This window comes from Drosophila miranda, chromosome 3, assembly GCF_003369915.1.
Source record: "Drosophila miranda strain MSH22 chromosome 3, D.miranda_PacBio2.1, whole genome shotgun sequence".
NCBI classification, from domain to species: domain Eukaryota; kingdom Metazoa; phylum Arthropoda; class Insecta; order Diptera; family Drosophilidae; genus Drosophila; species Drosophila miranda.
Window position 1 is genome coordinate 8495952 of NC_046676.1, and position 21451 is coordinate 8517402.

General features: G+C 46.7%; 2 protein-coding genes across 3 annotated transcripts in view; both read left to right on the top strand.

Moving 5' to 3' along the window:
- Positions 1-674: 674 nt before the first annotated feature.
- LOC108158435 lies at positions 675-2197 on the top strand. The gene is made up of 3 exons (XM_017290718.2): positions 675-792; positions 1766-1839; positions 1937-2197. Exons 1-3 carry the CDS (start codon positions 775-777, stop codon positions 2172-2174), a joined length of 330 nt encoding a protein of 109 aa, XP_017146207.2. The 5' UTR covers positions 675-774; the 3' UTR covers positions 2175-2197.
- Positions 2198-6882: 4685 nt separating this feature from the next.
- The window catches only part of LOC108158995 (potassium voltage-gated channel subfamily KQT member 4), a 33268-nt gene continuing 18699 nt past the window's right edge, over positions 6883-21451 (top strand). The window contains exons 1-2 of one of the 2 annotated variants that reach the window (XM_033390386.1): positions 6883-7099; positions 7224-7456. The gene's annotated coding sequence lies outside the window, so the exon portion shown is untranslated. Of the gene's footprint in view, positions 7457-21451 lie in introns of both variants that reach the window. The other variant, XM_033390385.1, reaches the window with a different exon arrangement.

The following is a 21451-nucleotide window of genomic DNA, read 5'->3' on the forward strand; positions in this document are numbered from 1 at the left end:
GCTTTTTGACTGCGACAGACAGAGATAGGACGGTGACAGATGGAGAGAGAGCGGGAGAGCGGAAGAGCGGGAGAGTGAGGCTTGTGGCTTTGAGCTTGAGTTGTTGCTTTTGATGTTTCTTTGGGTTTTCTTTTGGCTTTGGCTTTGGCTTTGGTTTAGTTGTGGTGAGTTTTCATGATAGTGATAGCCAGGGTGGCAGGGCACCCTACTCGGCATATTGAAGGCCTGGGGAAACAGAGATTTAGGTACATTCATCTGGGATTAATTTGCTTATCTAGGGTTATCTGGGGATAATAAACATCTCTGTCTGTAGTCCCAGGGAAGCACGTTCCTTTGCCATACTTGGAGGAATCGATCGGCTGCAGCGCCTTGGCAGCGTCGGTGCGAGCCGCAGCCCCTTGGCCGTGCCGCAAGTCTGGACCTGCCGGGCGGGTCTCGGTTTGTCGCACTCGCTGCCCCTACCCTCTGTTGGCAAACTTTGACTTGATTGTGTTTTTGTTTTTTGTGCCGTGTTTCCACTCCGGCAACTTCGTGTCACTCCATTGGCCCGCTCTCGCTCTCGGTTGCCAGTTGTGGCATGCTTCACTGTAGCAGCGGCAGCGGCAGTCATAATTTTTTTCTTCGCTTTTTGCTTCATATTTAAGCGGCTGCAGGCGGCAGGTCCGACAGCAATTTCGCTTCCACACGCGTCGACGATGGTCAACCAAAATCCGCACTTTTAATCAAATCCAACAACAGCAGCGTCAGAAGATACGAATTAATTCGCGAACAACAATGCATTTGCCCCAAGGAGTAAGTCCTCCCTGCGCCAAAGAAAAGGTCTATGAAAAAGCCAGTGCAAATACTCGAAAAACCAAAAATCTTCGCGTTTGCCGAAAGCAGAGAAAAAAAAAAAAAAAAAAGTGAATAAATATGCAAGGGGAAAACCTTGTAAAAATTGAACTCCCCTTAGAAAGTCTGCACATAACTCCGCCGAAAAAAAGTGGCCAAAAAATACGAGAATAAAAACCGCTCCATTTTGCAACGAAGTTTTCTTCAATCGCGCGTGAAATGAGTAAAACATAACAGAAACAGAAATGATGAAATGAAATGGACAAAACCACAAAAACATAATTGGTTTTTTTACGATCGAACATGAAAAGAACTCTCCGTTGGCCCATAAACAGTTAATTCAACCAAATTGTGCAACAAAGGGAAAGTCACTTTGCCGAAGGGGCACCACCAGTGGGGCTGGCATGGGGATATCCATTCAAAGACATTATTTGGAGCCATTCCTTGAATATCGAAGTCATGATTAAATAATTTACCAATCTTTTGCTTAAGGAAAATGGTGGCAATTTATCCCAGTCTTCATGGATTTAAATAGATAAAAACTCATTTGTTTTTTTTTATGTTTTCAACAAAAATCTCCCCCATCAAGAGGCTTTGCTGTTTTTAAAATGGGACTTCCAAAGAAAATTATTCAGGATTTTCGCAGCTAAACGGAAAACCATTTGATTAAATGATTTGATGGACTCTTGCCCGCTGAATCCACTACCGATAATCCCAGGGGAAGCCCCAAAACGGCTTGACCTCCACCCCCATCGTCCTTCCCGTGCTGCTGACAGCTTCTGTCACGGCCCCATCAAAAGCAGTCGGCCGAGGAGGAAGGCGATCGGCCAGGCAGGGAGAGTGGAGGTCGGGGTGGTCCTTCTTCTAGGCAGGACGTAACCCCGCATGTACTGTACTGGACCGAATCGTAATCCTTGCACTCGTTTCCTTTCAGGCGCTGAGCTTTCTGTTTATCACTTGCGTGATGTTCACGCTGGCTGGCGGCCATCCATCAAGCGACAAGCTGAAGTAAGAAGCAGGTTCCTTTCCACCGAAGTCCCTGGCACGCCTTTAACGACACACTTCGTGCCACATGAAGCTGATGAGCATATCCCTTCCATTACAGGATCCGCATACACGTGCCGGTGAAGCACCACACACATATCCACACGAAGACGGTCATTAAGAAGGTCCCGTTGCCCATTCCGGTGCCGGTCAAGGAGCACCACGAGCCGCCCAAGAAGCACCACAGTCGCAGCCACCACCACCACCACGAGCACCAGGAGGACGAAATGGACGACGACTTCGAGGGCTACGAGTATCCCGTGAAGGCCAAGCGACGCACGCGGCATCCCTTTGTCTGAGTGTCTGCAGGGGCAGGAACCCGCCCCCCCCCCACACTCCACCCAGGGGGGGAAATGGAATCAAATGAAATACAATTTACGCAGATTAAGGCAAATACGAGTATAAACCAAAATACGAGCCAGCATGAGGGCGAAACATAAAGGAAAGGAAGGACAAAACAATGGAAGGAAGGAATGAATGAAGAAAGAAGAGGAAGTCTGGGTCTGATTTGTCACTGGTTTTTAGTGTGTAAGCAGAGTAAAAAAAGGAAGAAGGAGTAAAAGGAGTACAATAAAATAAACAAATATTACATTTAAGCACAATTTAAAGCCACGTCTAAAAGTCCATTCTCTGGGGTGTTACTCGGTTTTGGTATTTCAGCCAGGCCAGGCAGGATGCTGGAACCCCAATCATATGGATTTGAATACGATCGAAACTGTAAGCTCTGGAACCTTTATGGCAATTAGCAAATCCCACGAAGATTGGAACAGGACGCGAAACGTACAAGATGTTTCACTTAGTTTCTACCCAATTTCTTTGTGATCTTATGAGCCATAACTCTAGCCGGATTGATAGTTCTACTGTAAATCCTTTTTTGTTAGAGTTCCGCTCGAAATTCCCTTTCCGATTGAATAAATTTCACAAGAATGCAAATGTGTTTAGGTTTAAGGTTTCTCTTCCATTTTCTCTCCCGTTTCTAGACGCATTCTGGCCTTGGAGGAGCATTGCAGGGAAATGTTCGACGGAAAAGTTCTGAAAATCAGGAATTTGCGTCGTGTGGCCTGAATCTGAAGCTCGGAAAACCAACAAGATTTAAATTGATTGAATTGAGCATCTGCAGCTGTTGCTGCCGACGCCTGCACCTTCTGTGGGATATTTGTGCATAAATAAATGAAGGAACAACAGCGGAAACAACAGCAAAGTAAACTAAGGGCCGGAGATGTTTGTAATGATGTTGTGGCTCCCCGAATCATCTGCCCCGGCAGCGACTTGGAGTGGGGCCGAGCCCGAGCCCTGGCTTATGCCATGAAATATGCATGCTCAGCTGTGTCCCTCGGTCTCTGGCTATGTTTCTGACTCTGTGGCTGGAGCCGAGTCCTGAGCACGTGCTGGGAGGCCGTCTAGTCAACAGAAATGTTAAAGAATGTCAACAACCGCTTTCCATGCACACCGCCTGTTGCCCGAGCAAGCAAACATCCCGGGGCGGCAGCTGTTGATAGCTCATTTCCACGACTTTAGCGCCACTCAAGTGCCAGCCACTCAAAGCACAAGCACAAGCACAGGCAGGAGCAGGAGCAGAGCGAAAGCGAATAACAAATGCCACTCATCATGTAGAGCCACTCAATTTACTGGCACCACCGCCCACCCGCCGCCCAGCACTCAGCCGCTCATTGGGGGGGAAATCGGTTTAGCCGGGGGGGGAGCGGGTCTAATTAATACACCCGAACACAGCGAGCATCCCACAAACATAGCATACTTACACGCCACACCAAGCAGTGTGAGTGCAAGTATGCAAGCAGCGAAGAGAAGAGAGCTTTTGCTGTTTATGCTGGCCACTAATCGAATGGGAGAGCGAGCTGCAGCTCCAGGAAGCTTTTACTCGATCAGAGGCTGTGCAAATCACACAAATCGAAGCAACGGAGCCAGAGAGCAGGGAAAGCTCCAGGTAGCTTTTCCTCGATCAGAACAGGTTTTACAATGCACTCCGTTCCCACTTCCCTATGGGAGCAACGACTACTAGCTTCCAAAGGAAACAATGTGCAATGTGTGCATTGGAGAGCGTTTTGGAAGGCATCCAAATGAGTAGCCTTTGTGGCCATGCCTTCTGTAGCCAATAACAATTTAGTAGAACTTAGAAGCAATAAGACCTCATTAACAGACCGAGACTCTGCAGCGATCTCTTCGAAAGTTTTTCGTTATTTGTCGAGCCTTTTACCTCTGCCGCTAGGGGCAGGCAGTTCACCCCGGGACCTTCAACTGTGCGTCTGGACTGCGGTAGTACAAAACTCCGCCACTCTGTGGGTGTCAAGCACATATATTTACTTAGCTTTTCGTGCTGGGGCTCCGGCGCTCTGGTGCTCCAGTGCTGATGTCGTTGTTTGATTTCGGCGCTTCTATTTGATTAGGCCGCCTAAGCGGGCTACGTGCCCGGGTTAATTTGCGGCCCGAAGTGTTGGCTGAGGGTGCGAAAGTCTCTGCTAATGTGTGCGTGTATCTGTGTATCTGTGTTGATGTTTGTGCTGGTGCTTGTGGTGACAGCAAATAAATCGCACGCATGTACCCACCCCCCACAAACACAAACACAAACACACACAAACACTTGCAATAACAAAAATAGAAAAATTGTGCATAGCACGCATAACAATGAGAAAAGCTCACACGAGGGGAGTGGGAGAGGGGGGGGGGGGATGGGGAATGAGCCTAGACAAACTACTTTTTGGCTACTTAGTGATAAATATGCTGGCTAATCAAATGGGAAATGGATTTGTGGATTACGAGGAGACCGGCATCCACGAGTGTTTATCCAGCCAAAAATCCCTCAACTAATTTCCTTTAATCAGCGATTCGGACGATTTGATGAGCCGTTCGACCCACAACAATGGGTTGCATAGGAATTCTGGGTATTAATATCGCAGGAAGGAAAAACAAGCGTGAGTTCTCCTACTGCCAGCCAGGGACTTGCGAGCCCACTGAAGAGTATGCCAATTTCGACTTATCTCGACTCTCATAATTTTCTAGCTGGGCAAATAATAAAAGTTTACCCCACTCGACCCCCAGCCCCGTAAATACACGTCTGCTTGAGCCGGAGGGATATTTGTCTCGAGTGGATAGCTCTTGCAAAGGGCCCTCCTAGGGCCCTCATTCTCCCCGTGCCCATCCCCAACCGTCTGCATATTTGAAATACAAACATAAAAGTACAAATTTGCTGACCGGGACAAAAACATAAACCATATAAACATATTGTTAAATATAGTTTATGCCAGAGGCTTCTCCCTTCTGCGTGTGTCCTGGCCCGACTTTTCACATTTTCCTTTTACGATTCCCGTCTGGCCTGGGGGCGGCAGTAGGAGAATGGCCGTGTATGTTTTATTACTGCCATAGAGAAAGAATCAATATCAAATTTCGGTTTTATTATTTGCATACTTCGAAGCAGTCGGAACCAGGGCCAGGGGCCACGACCCCGTTCGGCCACTGTTTTATGGCCACATTTATCGCGGAGAGGGTCGCGTGGCACTGCTCTCGGTGCGCTTAATTCCCAATTAATTTGGGATTTGGCCAGTGCCTTCCGACCAGCTAATTAGATGGCCATAAAGCGGCCGCTAAATTCTGCCAGATACAGCCGTGCAGCATCTGCGGTCGCGGCGGCAGTTAATGCGCTCGTCACATGCACAAATTAATTACAATTCGACTCCCCCCAGCGATTGGGAGGGGCTGTTGGGAACACCAAAATTAAGTGGCATAGTTTAGAGTTTGGAATATACCTATAGTTGTGCGCAGACATTTAGATTTATCTGTAATATAATATGCGGAATCAGGGGGCAATTCCAACAATAGACTGTTTTCCGCCACATATTATCATCGATTATAATCTAGATGTTCATTTATCGATCCATCTGGTATTTATCTAAACATAGGTAGAAATAATAGTAATTTTGATTAAATAAAGATTATAGTATTGTCTTGTAACCAATTCAGATATAACTAAAAATTGTCCATTAAATTTTTAGTAGCGGAATTAAAATCCCATCCTTTCACTAAAGTACTGATGGTCAGGTCAAAGTTGTTGTCTGTATTTTTTTGGAATTACTCGAGTGCTTAAGTGTTTTCATTGAATCCAATCAATAGCTTAGCAGATCAAATTAATTGCAATCCCGGGACTATATATGTACACATGTCACTCAAAGCCAAAGAACTGCTCAGCTATACAATACATTATTTATCCAAGAACGAGTGTAAAGAAATCCGATTGAACCCTTTGAGCCAGCAGGCCTTATTTGTATTCATTGTTTCGATTGCTTCGGGCAGCAAACCCCAAACCCCAAAACCGAAACCCCAGTCTGCAACAACCCACTCTAGTTCGGTTAGTTTTCCATTTCCCATAGAATCCCATTCAATCATCCGGCCGCCCTTCGAAAACCGCGTATGAACCCTTTCTAGGATGGGATGGAACGCGCGTTGGGGGGGCGGGCGAGCGCACAAAGGAATCTGCGGCAGCACGTGCAAATCGGGGGGGGATTCATTAATACGAGCTTGCTGTTTCTCCCCCGGCAATTACCCCCAAATTTGTGTATTCTCGAGCATAGTGGTGCGGTGGTGTGGGGCGCGTAACGGTAACAGATACAAGCCATGTACACGACACGCACAACACACAGACAAACAAACAGAGGAACAGCGAAACTGTTGCGCGAAGTGGCCGTCGTTAATGAACTTATGCCTGGAACGTACACAGTGGCTGTCTCAGATACACACCCACACTAGCACACACACAAGGCAGTGACCTACCAACCTACTCACATGCACACGAAATGGCAACAGTTTGGCCATGCCAGACCGAGCGAGCGAGTGAGGGAGGAAGAACATTGGCTAACAGAGAACTGTTATCGGTCTGTTACGTTACGTGCAGAACAACGCTTTTCGCACAAGCCACGACGCTGGCGATTGACGATGACGACAACGACAACGACAACGACAACACCAAAGACGACGACGATGTTCGCTCACTCGTTCGGGAACGCTGCTGCTGTCCGCTCCGTGCTGTTCCGTTCTCCATCGCTCGTCGTCCGTCCGTGCTCCGGGTGCTGGGTGCTGGATGCTCTGCTCTGCTCTGCCGCCGTTAGTTGCGGATAAGAAGCCGGCGCTGTTGGTTGTACTTTGGCGAGACGTGGATAACTAAATCGGCTGCGCTCGGCGCGGGAACGCGAACGCGAACGCGTGAGGCGAACGCGTGAGAATTACCAAGTTCATTCGATGCGGTGTTAAGCTAGGCGGCGAGGGACGGTCGAGCGGCCCCACTAGCGTATATCTTTATCTCAATTTGTATCTCTATCTGTATTTTTTTTTTTCGCAAGTGTATCTGTGAGTGCTGTGAGCTTGGAGTTGGAACGCTCAAACAGAGAACAAAACAAAGCAAATAAAACAAAAAGAAATCATACTAATATTCTGCAAACAAGTCGAGCAAAACAGGCCAATATCGTACAATTTGAATACTGCTGACTGTGCTCGTGGCCTGGGCCAACACCAGTGGCAGAGGCAACAACAACAACAACGGCAAAGAAAACACCAACAAAATCCAGGCAGTGAGGTGCGTGTAAGCGAAATAATACTAAAAGATCTAGAAGCACATACATATATGTATTACCCCTCGTAAACATTTTGAGCCTAGGGCTAAGCAAACTGCAAATATTGCACTACACATTTTCCAAAAATTTCGAAAAAGAAAAAGAAAAACCAAAACAAAATCGAATTTTATTTACTAGGGGAATATTTGTTTTTGTTGGGCTTTTTCGGTTTTCGGGCTTTTTGGCGGCGGAAACAACGTCCGATTTTATTGGATATACAGCTCTATATGTCGGCCCCTGTACTGGATCTATATTCGATATATGTATGTATGTGTGTATGCCTGTATGGGTGGGTGTGTGCGTGTAGCCGCCACAAACAAATTTGTATTTATAAGATTTTATTTAAATATTCAAATATTCAGTTGTTAACGGGTCGTTAAGCCAAATTGCAGCCAAATTCTTGGCCGCAGAGGAGGATTCGTTGGGGCGTTATCGATTTCTATGCTCGATTTTGATCTGTAAGTAAAAAAAAATATATTCTCTAGAGCCAGAAATAAACGAGGTTTTTTTTCGGAAACACGAAAGAATCATTAAATTCCCCAAAGAATCTGCCAAGTAAGCAGCAAACAAATGAGCAACAACAACAGCCACCATAGAGTGTATAGAGATATGTATAAAGACATATACGAGATATGATAAAACCATACAGAATGAGACCAGAAGAAACGCTTCAGGTTGGTCGAAGCCGGGCATACCCTGTGGAGTCAGAGAGTCAGGGTTCTAAAGTTAGGAATTCTTAGGAATTTGGAGATTATAAAAGCAGTTGAACTGGTTTACATATAAGTACTTGTTCCACATCGTTTTAATTGAAACAAATTAACATTGTGCATATAATGAGGTCTTAGTATGGTGAAACTTGTTTTTAAATATCAAATGAAACAAGCTATTTCTTTGGTCAGAGAAAAAATGCATACCTTTGACTATGAGGCATATTTGTCACCCAAAAACTTGTCTGAAAACGACGTTCCATATATGGCATGTACATGAGTATGAAAGCTGAGTTTTAATTTAGGAGAGTGATCAGAAATCGATGTGGCACATTTAAATGACTGACAGAACGATAAGACCCTCGTTGAGGGGTATGGAAACGTGTTGGTTTCTTTATTAGAAATGTATTTTCATGCCCCGAACGTGCTGGGGATTGCCTCGAAAACTGAAACAAATGCGAAACATGGCCTATTGCCCCACGTGGCCCTTGCGGTTGTCACACCAATTTACTTCGGTCCATTGCAAACTACAGGGCGACGATGTGGCAATTACAACTGAGCCCCAAACTGAAACAGAAACTGAAACGGAGACAGGCACAGGAATTTAAAGCGGGAGAAACACGGGCGAAGGGATGGGACACAACATGGGAAATGGTTTTGTACGTGCCCGAAATTATATCGCCTGTCTGACATCCAATCCAAGTAGGGGACATCGACACCGGTGGGCACGGGGAGGTAAGGGCTAGGGGCTGCATTTCTATTTGGTAAATCAATTACCCACCCACCGAAAACGCTTTACCACAGCCCGCTCGCCGCTCGCCGCTCGCCGCTCGCCGCACGCCGCACGTCTGCACTCGTCAATCATCAGGCATGCACACAAATAAGGACACTGCTCCAATGAAAGTACGAGTAACGAATGCATCCCGAATTACATTTTCATGCAGTCCAATCTCTGCACAATTGAGTCTCGGCTAATCCCAGAGAAAATGCAGCCCGACCAGATCTGACCCGCTCTGAGCGGCAGCCCAGTTAGCCATGTCAGCATCGTAAGCTCTTTTGGAAATTTCACAATTTGACAAATGTCGGGGATGATGGAGACAAGTGGCCCCGAGCTGCCAGATGGCCTCACTCCTTTGGTACCCATGCATCGATAGAATGGGGCAATATTAGACTGCCACTGAACCACGATTACCAATATGTAAGTAGCAGAAACAGCTGTGGAGTCACTCCATCGATCCCTCAGCTTTTCAGAGGCTCTCTCTCTCTGGTTTGAGTACGGGGTATGGCAGAGTCCGTTCTAGATCACTCTCATTCATTCCACAGCAGTTTACGACCGCAGCAAATCGAACATAGCACTCGTAAACTTGTCATGGAAATGCCCCAAACTGTTTTCATTGTCGTTACGTAGAATTATAAAGATATATAGAAGGTGATGCCAGGTATGATTGGATTTATAAAGTACTGAGTGTTTCAGGGAATCGCAATCCCATTATTTGTACTGGAGAATCGAGACTAATTATATGGAAAAATGGGACAAAAAAGGGGGCCATTTATGTATTATTTCACTGGCTATATTTTATGGGCCATGCATCACAGCCCTGTCGAATCCATATCTTTAAAATTATTTATTTACCGAGCGCCACCTTCATGCCACCTTGACTGTCTGCAGAAATGGTAGGAAATGCCATGTCTTTGTCTCGAGAAAACCATATTTTCATATATCTGGAATCGATAAAGGACAAATTTGTACCAGATACATATATGTACGCGTATTACTAGTACTAGTACTAGACTACAGCTGTGAGCAATGTCCTATTATTCCTTATTTTCTTCATGCGAAATATCTTTATGCATAGCTACAAATTGTATCTATGTACATATATGTACATATATGCAGACTAGACATTCCATCTTTTCCAAGTTGATTGCTTGAAACGGGAAACTGAAAGCTGAATTTTAATGAAAATATCATTAAGGATACATTTCAGCCATGATTGCTGGAAGAGGCTGGTGGTACGGGGCTGTCGTTGACATGGCAACTATTTATCATCATTTGTTACCTTCGGCCTGAATTAATTCACTTTGTGCATTTCCCTGCTGCACGCCTGCTGCGAGTGAAAAAAGAAAAGGAAAACTTTTGCCGCAGTTGGAAAACTTTGTGCCAGCACGAGTTCAGAGAAAAGAAGGAAATGCAAAAACTTTAGACCGGAACGTAACAATCTCCTCTTGGTGTTTGACCACGGCCTCGGACAGTGCCTGCCCAATGGGGCATTAATTAATTTGTAAGCCGTTGGCTGTCAATTTTGAAATGTGTATTTGCATAAGTTTGACATTAATAAACCACGAATAGCTCTTTATCCGCATCCCCATTCTCATTCTCGTCGGGAAGGACACAAATTGAGTGTGAAATGCTACGCATCATTTAACAGCGGAGCAGGCGGGGGGCAGGCTGGGGGCAGGCGGGGGGCAGGCGGGGAGCAGGCTGGGGGCAGGCTGGGGGCAGGCTGGGGGCAGGCTGAGGGCAGGCTGGGTGGGCCGAACTTCTTTAAGGTGATGTTCGCTGGAACTACAGCATTTTGGCCACTCGCATCCATAAAGCATTTAACTTGACTGTCAATTACCCAGAAATAAATTATGAACACGCCCCCACATCTGCGACGCAGACGAAGACGAAGACGGTGCGGCGGAAGCGGAAATGAAACCAGGGCGAAATAGACATGTTCCTTCCCCCCCCTCTGAGTGTGTGTGTGTGGGCGAGTGTGTAGAAAGCTCAGAATTATGCTGTACGACGAGTATATGTACATAATTTTCGCCATGAGAAGCGCTTAAGCTAGGCAGAGGCTCCTCCTTCTTCCTTCTTCCTGCTTCCTGCCCTGCAAAAGAGTTTCTTTCTCACTTAATTCTTATTCTAGACAAATATGTACACATTCTCGTACGATATGTCGTGCGTCAGTCAGTCGAGTTAACAAAAGGATGGCGTCAGCGCAGGAATTCATCTCGAGATGTGGCAACTTGAAATTATTTGTGAAAATTTTCTGTTGGGGCAGGCATCAAAAAATTAAAAACATTCTCCAGGTTACGAAGGGTTGAACATCTACAAAAAGCCCTCAAAGGATTACCGAAACGAAACGAAATATTTTCTACAACAAAATTGTGGAATTTTTCATTTATTTGTTATGCTTTTAGTTGCAGAATATTTTGCGAGATTTTATGAGTAGGGATACGGGCATTTAAGGGTTTTTTTGGCTACTGAAACACAGCTAACCGACTCTGGGGAATTAAATTCAGTTAATTTTCTATTTTTTACACAAAGAAAACCCTTTTTCCATTCGAATTTAAATCGTAAATAAATTACAAAATGCAATCTTGAATGGAATGGGACATGTTTTCGGTTTCGTCATTCAATCAAATTATATTTAATATATTCATAGGTGAGTGTGTGTGTGTGTGTGTGTTTGTGTGATCCTCCCACACATACATATGTAAATAGCTGCACAGCTGTGTGCGAGTGTGCAAATAAAAGCGTAAAACTTAAAAAAAACGAACGAATGTGAAAAGCCAGTAACGCCCATACCATCTGCCACTCGTCCTACTCCTGCCACACCGCCGCCTGCTGTTTTTGCCCCCTCCCGCTGCCCCTGCTGCCCCTGCTGCTCCACCTCCTGCATGTCGTTGTCGTCATCTTGGTCTTATTGCCACAACTTTTGCCAGCATTTTGTAAATGAATAGAAACACGGACACACACATCCACACGGGCTCTCTCCCACCCAACAACGCTCTACATTTGTTTACACTTTTCCCTCTTTTTCGCTTCTCCTTTGCACATTTGCACACACACAGAGCACACTCGCAGACACAGACACAGAGACACATGTTTATTTGTTATTGTTAACCTTACCTCAAACACATTTTTATGACATTCAATGGCAACGGCAGGCAGTGCCGGAGACCAAAACTCCATCCAACACCTCGCCATCCCTTGCCTGGCAGATAGGGGCCGCTGTACACGGCGTATACGTAATTATGTCGATGACGTCACTAGTCAGCAGCGACGGAAAAAGAGCCAGAAAATATCATCAAAATTCCAAGTTAATTTCCATCTTAGTTTCGCTAGAACTTCAGTGGAAACTTCAAAGCCATTTTCCTTGATGAATGGAAAGTTTTTACGTCACTGGTTTTTGCGGCCAGGCGGAAACCCTTCTGCCGAGGGATGTGATGTGGGGAGGACTCTGGCACACTCTCATTACCGTACCCGTGCCCCATTTCTTGTGGGTTACAGCTGTATATTCATCACAACTTTCCCAGAATTTTTGGCATACATTTTTAAAAAACTTGCTCCTAACTTTGGTATTACTTTTCCACAAAGATGGTATCCCTTTCGTGCTTGTGGATGGTGCGGGGAGGGGACTGCGAGAGGGACTGCGACTGGGACTGGGACTGGGGCAAGTCCAATTTATGTTCAATTGTAATCAGATTGATTCCCCAGATAGGGAGCGGCGGGGGAGCCATTTCTGTAATTGATTCAATATTGCGTGTGCTGGGCGCCAGCGGAAATCGCTTCTAATTGGGGGTGGAGGGGGTACACTCCTGGGTTTTCCTCCGCCAGCCTTTAAGAAAGCTCATGGGAAATTCCCATCCACGAAATCTGCATAACAATTTGTTAAATGTTGACGTGTTATAGTTATCGTTGCTACTCGTATTGTAATTATTGCTGCTGTTGCTGTTGCTGTTGCTTCTGCCATGAGTCGTGACACATTTTTGTTTTCTATTATTATTTAGCTTCTGCTACTGCTGTTTGTTGCTCTTTTGTCCGGGAAGTCCCCGACTCGAGCCCTGCGATAAGGCACGTCTGGAATTGGGTCGTGTTTTGCTCAAATGTCGGCACAGTCCGGCTCTTGCTCCTCCTCCTCCTCCCGCTCCGACTCCTACTCCGGCTCGCACTTTTATTAGGCCATGGCATGAAGGGCCTCTGACTTGGGTCTGCCCTACTTTCGGTGCCACCAGCCCCAATATGATGGAACAAACAATAAAATGTGACATTTCGCTGCCAAAATTATTTGCTTTCTGCTCTGGGTCGCGGACAATTGCTTTACGGGAACAGGGCCACAGGGTAGGTACGGGTAGGTAGCTCAAGTCCGGGTTCGAGGACGGACAGAACTGTGTCAGGCGAAAGGGTTAAGGGCTCCCTATTTATGCCTTTTCGGGGGTGGTGCTATTATTTTGCCAACAAGTTTGAAACCCACATAAAAAACGGGCTCTATAAAGCCCCATAAACAGTATTTATTCCTAGCTGATGCCGCTCGGAACCAGCTGGATGGGATCTGTTCCACAAGCTGTTCTTCCATTGATTCGATATTCCATTCGATACACACAATATATGCCTCATTAGCTAATGGGACACACAGCTGCCTGTCTGATGAAAAACGAATGAATTTTTAATCTTAACTTCCTCCGCCCGAAACGAAATTTAAAGACTTTCCCAAAATCGAAATGCAACACTTCGTTGTGGGGCCATTTTCTAAACTTGAGAGAAGTGTAATTAAATAGCCAAAAAAAGCACTTGAAATGGAGACCCAAATATTGGAAACACAAAGAGTTGCAGCCCTCGACACGAAAGCCATTTCTGTGCCACCTTTGTTGTGGAGCCAAATAATATATGAGGCATGGGGCACAGAACAAAGGCCGGGGCCGGGGCGGGCACGGGCACGGGACGGAGCTATAACTTTTGCAACATTTCAGGAGCTGCTGTAATAAATGCAGCATTGAAAATTGCACTTGAGCTTCACGTATCGAAAAGCCAAAAACATAAAAACGGCTGACCCCTGTACTGGATCGAATAGAGTGGTGTGGAGTGGAGTGAAGTGAAGTGCAGGGGAGTGGAGCCAGGGGTAGAGGTAACTTTCCCTGACCTGGCTGCATGCAACTTTTAGCCGGCTGCCGTGAGATTCGGATCACGGATGCCACGTAACAGAGTTTCGAATGGGAGACGGTGGAAAGTGAATGGTGGCTCTGACTCCTGCCCAAATTGGCTTAAGGATAACAAATGGCTTCAGCATATCATTTTTCTACCAAAGCAAGCTGCCACAGAGGAGGCCCCGCATCGCGGATATGTTTATGTTTGTTACTACAAATTCAATAGGCTTGTATGTACGTACTTTGGAGTGTTCTTCAGGCAAACAATTGGCCACTGGCGTCGCTCTCCCTGGAGACACGACCGCCCCATCCTCAGACTTCAGGGCCTGCACTACTCACCTAAGCTGCTCTGACCCCCTGACTCGTCCCATCTTACTCTTTGTGCTGGCAGAGATTGCTAGATTCTTTTGTGCCCTTTGTCAACGTGACTATGGGGTCCTTCGCAGACTCTTCGCAGGAAAAACGAGAACAATCTATGTATCAGGCGAGCCCGTTGCGAATCTGCGAATCTGCGAATCGGACTATCTACGAATGTATTCCTGATGAGTTCTATAGCCCACATCCAGCTGCGAATGGCTACAATTGGGAAATACTGTAGAACGTTTCATTCTTATATTGCCGATCAATCACCGACAAGTCGAATGTCGAGAGAGCATTTCCGCTTCGTTGGCTCGCCCCGTAATCAAGTCGCATTCCTGTACTTGATGTTTTTTTTACGCTTTCCTGCTTACGCTTCTGTCATCCCCCCCTCGCCCCCTCGTTCTCGGGCAGGTCGGGCCCTATCTGCAGCATTTCGTTAGCTTCAAACGAGCATTTCGGGCCCGCCAGCAAAAAGCTGCTTCATAAATTGCATGTTGGCTTTTGTGTTGGCATGTCGCCCCCACCCCCACCCACTCCTCCCAGCCACCCAGCCACCCAGCCACCCTGCCAGCGCCAGTGCCACCCCCCCTTAAGTGGATATGTGCTGGTGTGTACTCCATTTGGTTTTTTAATAGACCCAGCTCGCATTTAAACTGTTATGCTTGGCCTGGTCCGCCCTGCGCCCCTGCTCTGCGCCCCTGCTCTGCTCTGTCCTGGGCATTAAGGACCCTTTCCCTGACTTTATCGCTTAGGCAAAATCAGTGTCGAGCTTTGGCACAAATTCCACTGGATATCTGTGTGTTGTGTTCGTGTGGGAGATGGGGATCGATTGTTCAGGTTGCTAAAAACCTTTCCTAACTTTAGCAGAATTTTACATTTTGTGGCTCCCTTCTGCAGGAGCCCTCTGGCCACCATCAATTTCAGCCAATTCCCCAGACGCCGTGTGGGCGTTCTCCACCTAGCGGACACACACTAATCGCAGCCTGTAAGAAAAGTAATTAAAAAATTATTAGCCCCCCAATTATTCGCGAAACTTGAATTTGGTTGTTGCTCATTTTCGGCGGATTCCCATGCCAAGTGGCGTGGGCTGGGAGCTCGATAACGCCGATGTGCCAAGTGATTTATATTAGCGAATAGAGAGAGAGAGCGAAAAATAAACATGCTGCAGATAAAGGCATTCGATTGTTAGTGATAGTGTCTGTATAGCGTCTATATCCATTACCGTCCATTACCGAATGACAAATGACGTGCAGATACGCCGGAGCACTGCTGAAGCATTCGAAAATAATTTATTGCCATTCAAAGATATCTGTCGTTTGCGTACGGGCCATAAAACGATAGTTTTGTGATGATAAGAAAGCTCGAATTAAAGCGAAAGTGCCATTGGTTCGGGAGTGTGGGGCAAGCCATTAGCAGGGTCATGGGCACAGCGGAAAGTGCAGTTAACAGAAGTATTTACGGGTTATAGAAGCAGTGCCTTGGCTCTTCAGAGAACAAGCACCAGAAGTGCATGGGGAGACCCAAGTTCGTTGTCGAAATGGCCTTGGGTCGGTCAGCAAAATGGTACAGTCTCATCTATTGCTTTTCCCGTCATTCAACCACAATTATAATTGACCAACAATTAGCCAAAATCCCAGACAAACAACCAACCGAATAAAATGCCAGACAAACAAATAAAAACTCAATTAGGACATGCAAAAAAATGCCTGAACATACGGGAGTGGGGAGTGGGTGGGGACTGGGGAGGTGCAGCCTGCATTCGACATTTGTAGTTTCATTAACTGCTCATTAATTAAAAAGCCGCAGCTCCGTGGCGGCGTGTGCTCTCGAGTGTTAGTCGCATGTAATTAAAATAAATATAGCCAGGAAATTAAAAACTTTGCCTCGTCGGCAGTGTCGCGGCCATTGTTGTGGCAATGCCACATGACGTATACGCAATGCGGTCACAGTTATTATTGGGTTGCAAGTGCCTCTGTGTCTCTGTGTGTCTAGGGTTACCGCATTGAAGTGGAAGCAAGGAGGCAAAACACGCTTTCGAGTGTTTATTAGGAACTGTTTTCATGTCATTGTGTGTCAGTTATTAGTGCAGTTCGCTGTTCGCTAGTCGTCCTTTGGTTGCTTTTATTGTCGCTGCCGCGTAGGTTGTTAGCTGCTATTGCGGCTGTTATGTCAAGTGTGACCCCCTGGCCACCCGGCCACCCTGCCACCTTCCAAGTGCGGCATTGTTAGCCGCACTTGCCACCAGTGCCGCTTCAGCCTTCGCTCGTCAACGCCAAAACCCAAAAATAGTTCAAAGGGGAAACCTGCACGAGTACCAGGGCCCGCGGCAGCATTCGGCTTGGTTTCATTAATTTACATATTTAGCCAGCACTCGACCTCGCTCCTCCACCCATACCCATACCCTTCCGCCCCCTTTCGCGCCCCTCTATTGGCGAACTGCACTCCCGGCTCATCAGAATGCACCTTCGCAGAGCTCTGATCCTGACTCCGTTTGCTCTACTTGGCCATTAGATACACACAAACACAGAGTTCGAGAACTACTATATGCAGATACCGGATAATGCGGCGAAGATTGCTTCTGCACTGCGACGGCATCGGGCTTATGCAAATTCCGGGACTCAGTCCATCTATCATATCCATAGGTCAGCAGATTATGCCCGGTCCCCCCCCCCTTAAACAGCATTTGCATACGGCAAACGTACTTGTATGAATTATAGTGCTCAACGAGCCATCATCATCCATCGAGAGTATATCCGAGAGAGTCTGTTCGACGAGTAGTCGTGGAGTGGAAAACAGTGAACGCTTTTGGCGGATCCCTGTACCGAATGATATTATTTTGAATACAAAATATAGGCATTAAATCTGCTTAAATAAGTGTGCACAATATTCCAATTATTGGCTTGAACTAAGGCAAATATTATTGTTCGGATTGGCATTGGTCTGCCTTTCTCCTCATTTTGTACATCACAACCGATTGAAAAGTCCCCACTATAAAGATATCGGGCTGTGTTTTCTGTGGCACTTGTGAGAACTCTTCGCTGAGAAGCCTGAATGTGAAATCAGCTCAAGATGGTGGATGCACGACGCCGATTGGAGGCAGTGCGGAAACAATTGTTGCCAATGAATACCTTAATTTTCCGCTCCATGCCACGGCTTCCCTTTCCTTGCCCCTCCTTCCTTTCTTCTTGTCTGCCCGAAATCAATTATTCTCGACTCTTTGAAATTAAATTAATTATAAATTGAGTATAACGAGGCGAGCCAAAGCCGCTTAAAGTTCTCTGGAAGGAGGCTGGAGGAGCGGAAATGCAAATTTACTCAGTCGATGGCTGAATTCCTGATTACTTGACTTGCATTTGAAATTTTTGGGCCCAAAGATTACGGCTAAAAGTTGGCGGGACAACTTCCAAGTTCTAGGGGGGGGGGAATGCATTTCCCCCGTAAGACTGGTTAAATCAGCTTAAAACGATTTCCGAGCATCCAGCAAACAGCAGTTCCAGGAAGCACAGAGACTCGAGAGAAGCTAGACCGACCCTAATCGGATTACAGTTGGGCAAGTTGAGGTAAACCAAATGATTACTGAGAACTAACCGGAAAAACAGCCGGTGAAAACTCATGTCTGCCACATGTGAAACTCTCGTCAACAGGATATGGCGCCCTGCCTCTCCTGTCTGTCGAATACCAAACATTCGGCATTATTTGTGGCATCAGTTAATTTTGCAGTCTGTCAGAAAGCATTCCCCAAATCAAGCTCAATTGGCAACATTACGGCGGGGAGATGCCAGAGTCCCAGTGGTGGCAGGAGCGCAGCAGTTGCAGCTGCAGATGAAACAGCAGACAGCAGCCAGCAGCCAGCAGCCAAATAAACAAGGCATATGATGCTGGATTACATTTCACATTTCATTTCACTCACAGCAGACAGAGACGGCTGCTGCACAGAGAGAGGGGGGAAAGAGAGAGGGAGAGCTGGCCAGTGCCGTGGCATCATAAAAGCCAAGCTGGCAGCGGCAGTCAGGTGGAGGCGCACTGACTGCGGCAACTGTTAAATTTTTCAAGTGCGGCCAGGAAGCCCTCTTGGGCCCAACGAAATTGGACGTGAAAATGAGTGGCATGGCGTGGAGGCGTGCCACGGAAGAGCACTGCAACAGCGGAACGTGGCAGTAATGCAGCAGCAAGTGGCACAAGTAGCAGCTTGCACAGTTTTGCGGCAGCCTGGAACGAGTTGCAGCCACCACGAACTGGCAATGCCCTCAAAGAATCTCAGAGAAATGTAGGGAACATTTGTTTGAATGAGATTGATGGGCCCGAGATGGGAAGCACACCAAAAGGATACCTCGATAGCTGCACAAAAAAGTGAAAATTATTATCGATAAAATCACTCGTTTGGAGGTACATCCCGCAGAGCCTCAAGTCGGGCAGAGTGCCCCCTAGCGCCGTTATGCGGGCCCACTGTAAGTAGTCCGTCCGTCCGTTGCAAGTGTCAAAGCGTCGCGTCGCCAGCCGTGCCGCAGCCGTAGCATACTTCTAGAGCGGTCAGCCTTTGTTCGTGTCTGTGTGTGTGTGGGTGTGGGGTGGGGAAGATGGAATTGTTTCGTTTTCGTTTCGAAATGAAAGAAAATGCTGTTTAATGTGCTTTTTATTATTTACATCCTGGGCCCCGGGGAGAGGGCGTTGGCAGTGGCAGTGGCGGTGGCGGTGGTGGCGCCTAACAAGGAGTGACCCACCCTAGACGGAAGCCTCCCCCCCGCACAGCCGCAAACTCATCAACGTTTCTTTATTTTCTTCCTTTTTTTTCTTCTTTATTTTTTCACTTTTTTTGTGTGGCACAGTTCCGGCTGCGAGGCGGCTTTCATCTCTATGCAAATTCTTAATGCCGCAGGCGGGCAATGTTTTTATTGTATTTAGTGGAATTATTCACGCCAAACTAGCTTCTGCGGCGAGGGGGGAAGGAGAAGATCCGATGTGGTCCCGCCATCGAGAGACTTCATCGAGGGTGTTCTGGAACATGTGCACATGATTTGCTGGCAATCACTTGTAATGACAAACAGTGCAAATATTTTACACAAGTGACTCACAGAACCCCAACCCCCCGCAACCCCCTTCGCCAGCAATATTGCACGCAGAAACAAGAAATGGCAATAAGTCGCAGCAAAACTCAATCAATATTATCGATTCCATCCATATTCAAACACATTCGTATGCACAAACATATGATATGACAATCCTACTATGTTTCCTATCATTTTTGCACCGCAGAGAAGTGTCGAGTGGTGCCAGCAAAGGAAGAGGCTTCAATCCGAAGAGAGCTTCCCATTCGATCTATCCTTTCTGGCATCCCCTGCTATCCCATTGTTTCCATTTCTTTGTAAACTTCGTGTGGTATCACTTTTTTCCTAGCATACTTTTGGCAGTCCCTTGCCATCCAGATTGTGGCATCCCCCCGGCTGTTGTCTTCCAACGTACCGCTTGAGGTTGAGGTTAATTAGTCAAGCCCACTATCTATCTAAATGAACTGATTGAGTGGCTTACATGACATGCATATCGCGGCTACTGCCACACGGCTTTAGCTGCAACGGATCGCATCAGCCAACAACGAAATCTTAATTGTCAATCAATTTAAGCTTATTTAACATTCATGATACTCGTTAAGAGGCAAGCGGCAAATGCCAAACGGAAAAGCGCACAGACACGGACGTTGTGGGGCGCCTGGTTGCATAAACGAGAACGAGAACGGGGAAGGGGCAAGAACACCTCAAGAGATGCCGACGATTTCTGGATACTCATACGAAATGCCGCTTACGTAACCGGAATCTATATGGTGGCTCACATCAATGCATGAATATCGAGGTATATGGCGCATATCAGGCAGCGACAACGTTGCGTATGAGCAACTTTGAATAATTAACACACTTCAATGGCTGCCGTCTTTCTCTCTCTCTCTATCCCTCTCTTCTTTTTCATATCTCTACCCGTGTCACTTGATGTGGAACGTAATAAAGTAAGCGGATGTGAGGATGCGAGGATGTGAGGATGTACGGATGTGGGCGAGCCCTCCATGGCATCGGAATATTTCGCTGGGAATATAAATTGCATTTTGGCCATTGTCACTTTGCCCACTTGCACTTGGCTCGGCTTCCCGGATGGCCCTTCTCTGGCAAAATGGCCAAAAAGGGCGCCATTTTTGACCTTTAAAACGGTTCAAATTGAAGCATTTCCCCCTCACCCTGCCACTCGGAAACTATCGAGAGTTTCGTTTCCAATTGAAGGAAGCCGCCGCAAAGCCACCAGAAATTGAATTAATTGATTCTTGTAATTCAATATTTGGCCATTGATTGAAACTTAAGTGAATATAGCTTCTTATGCCAGGACAGTGCGTTTCGAAACTGTATTGACTATGCGAGAAAACACGGGAGTTCAACTTCGATCGATAGAAGCAGTCCCCTGCGATAAATTATCGATCAATCAACGAGTGAAATCACTCGTGAGAAGAAGCGTGAACTAACCTCACGAAACGCACTGTACTTGCATCGATGAATTGATGTCTAGAATAATTGCTCTCTGTGTCCTGCTGAGAATGTAACGCAATTTGGCGATAATTAAAATTAAGCCTGCTGCTCCAAGTCGGGGATGTCGCAGGCGGTGGCTTATATATAAATAGGTGTCGTGGGAGGTGTTGGCCTTAATGCTTAAAGCGGCTTAAAGGACCAACCTCCCACGCCCTGCCACTGCCACTCCACGGTGCCCCCAGTGCGAAGGCCACGTCGAATGTAATTATCATTAGTTGAGACAGGGCTCTGCAATTTTTGCGTGTCCGCACGTACACGAGACTCGGGACTCGGGACACGGAACACGGGACTCGGGACTCGCGAAGGAGGAGGGGCAGGACCAGCCTGACTAATCTCTGGCCAAACAAAAGCTGCCTCCTGCCTCCTGCCTCCGTGTGATGGCCGCCTTTGCCAGCTGTTCAAACAAATTACAATA

Coding starts and splice junctions, on each gene's coding strand:
- LOC108158435 (XM_017290718.2), top strand. Junction 1,840..1,936: donor CCATCAAGCGACAAGCTGAA/GTAAGAAGCAGG, acceptor CTTCCATTACAG/GATCCGCATACACGTGCCGG.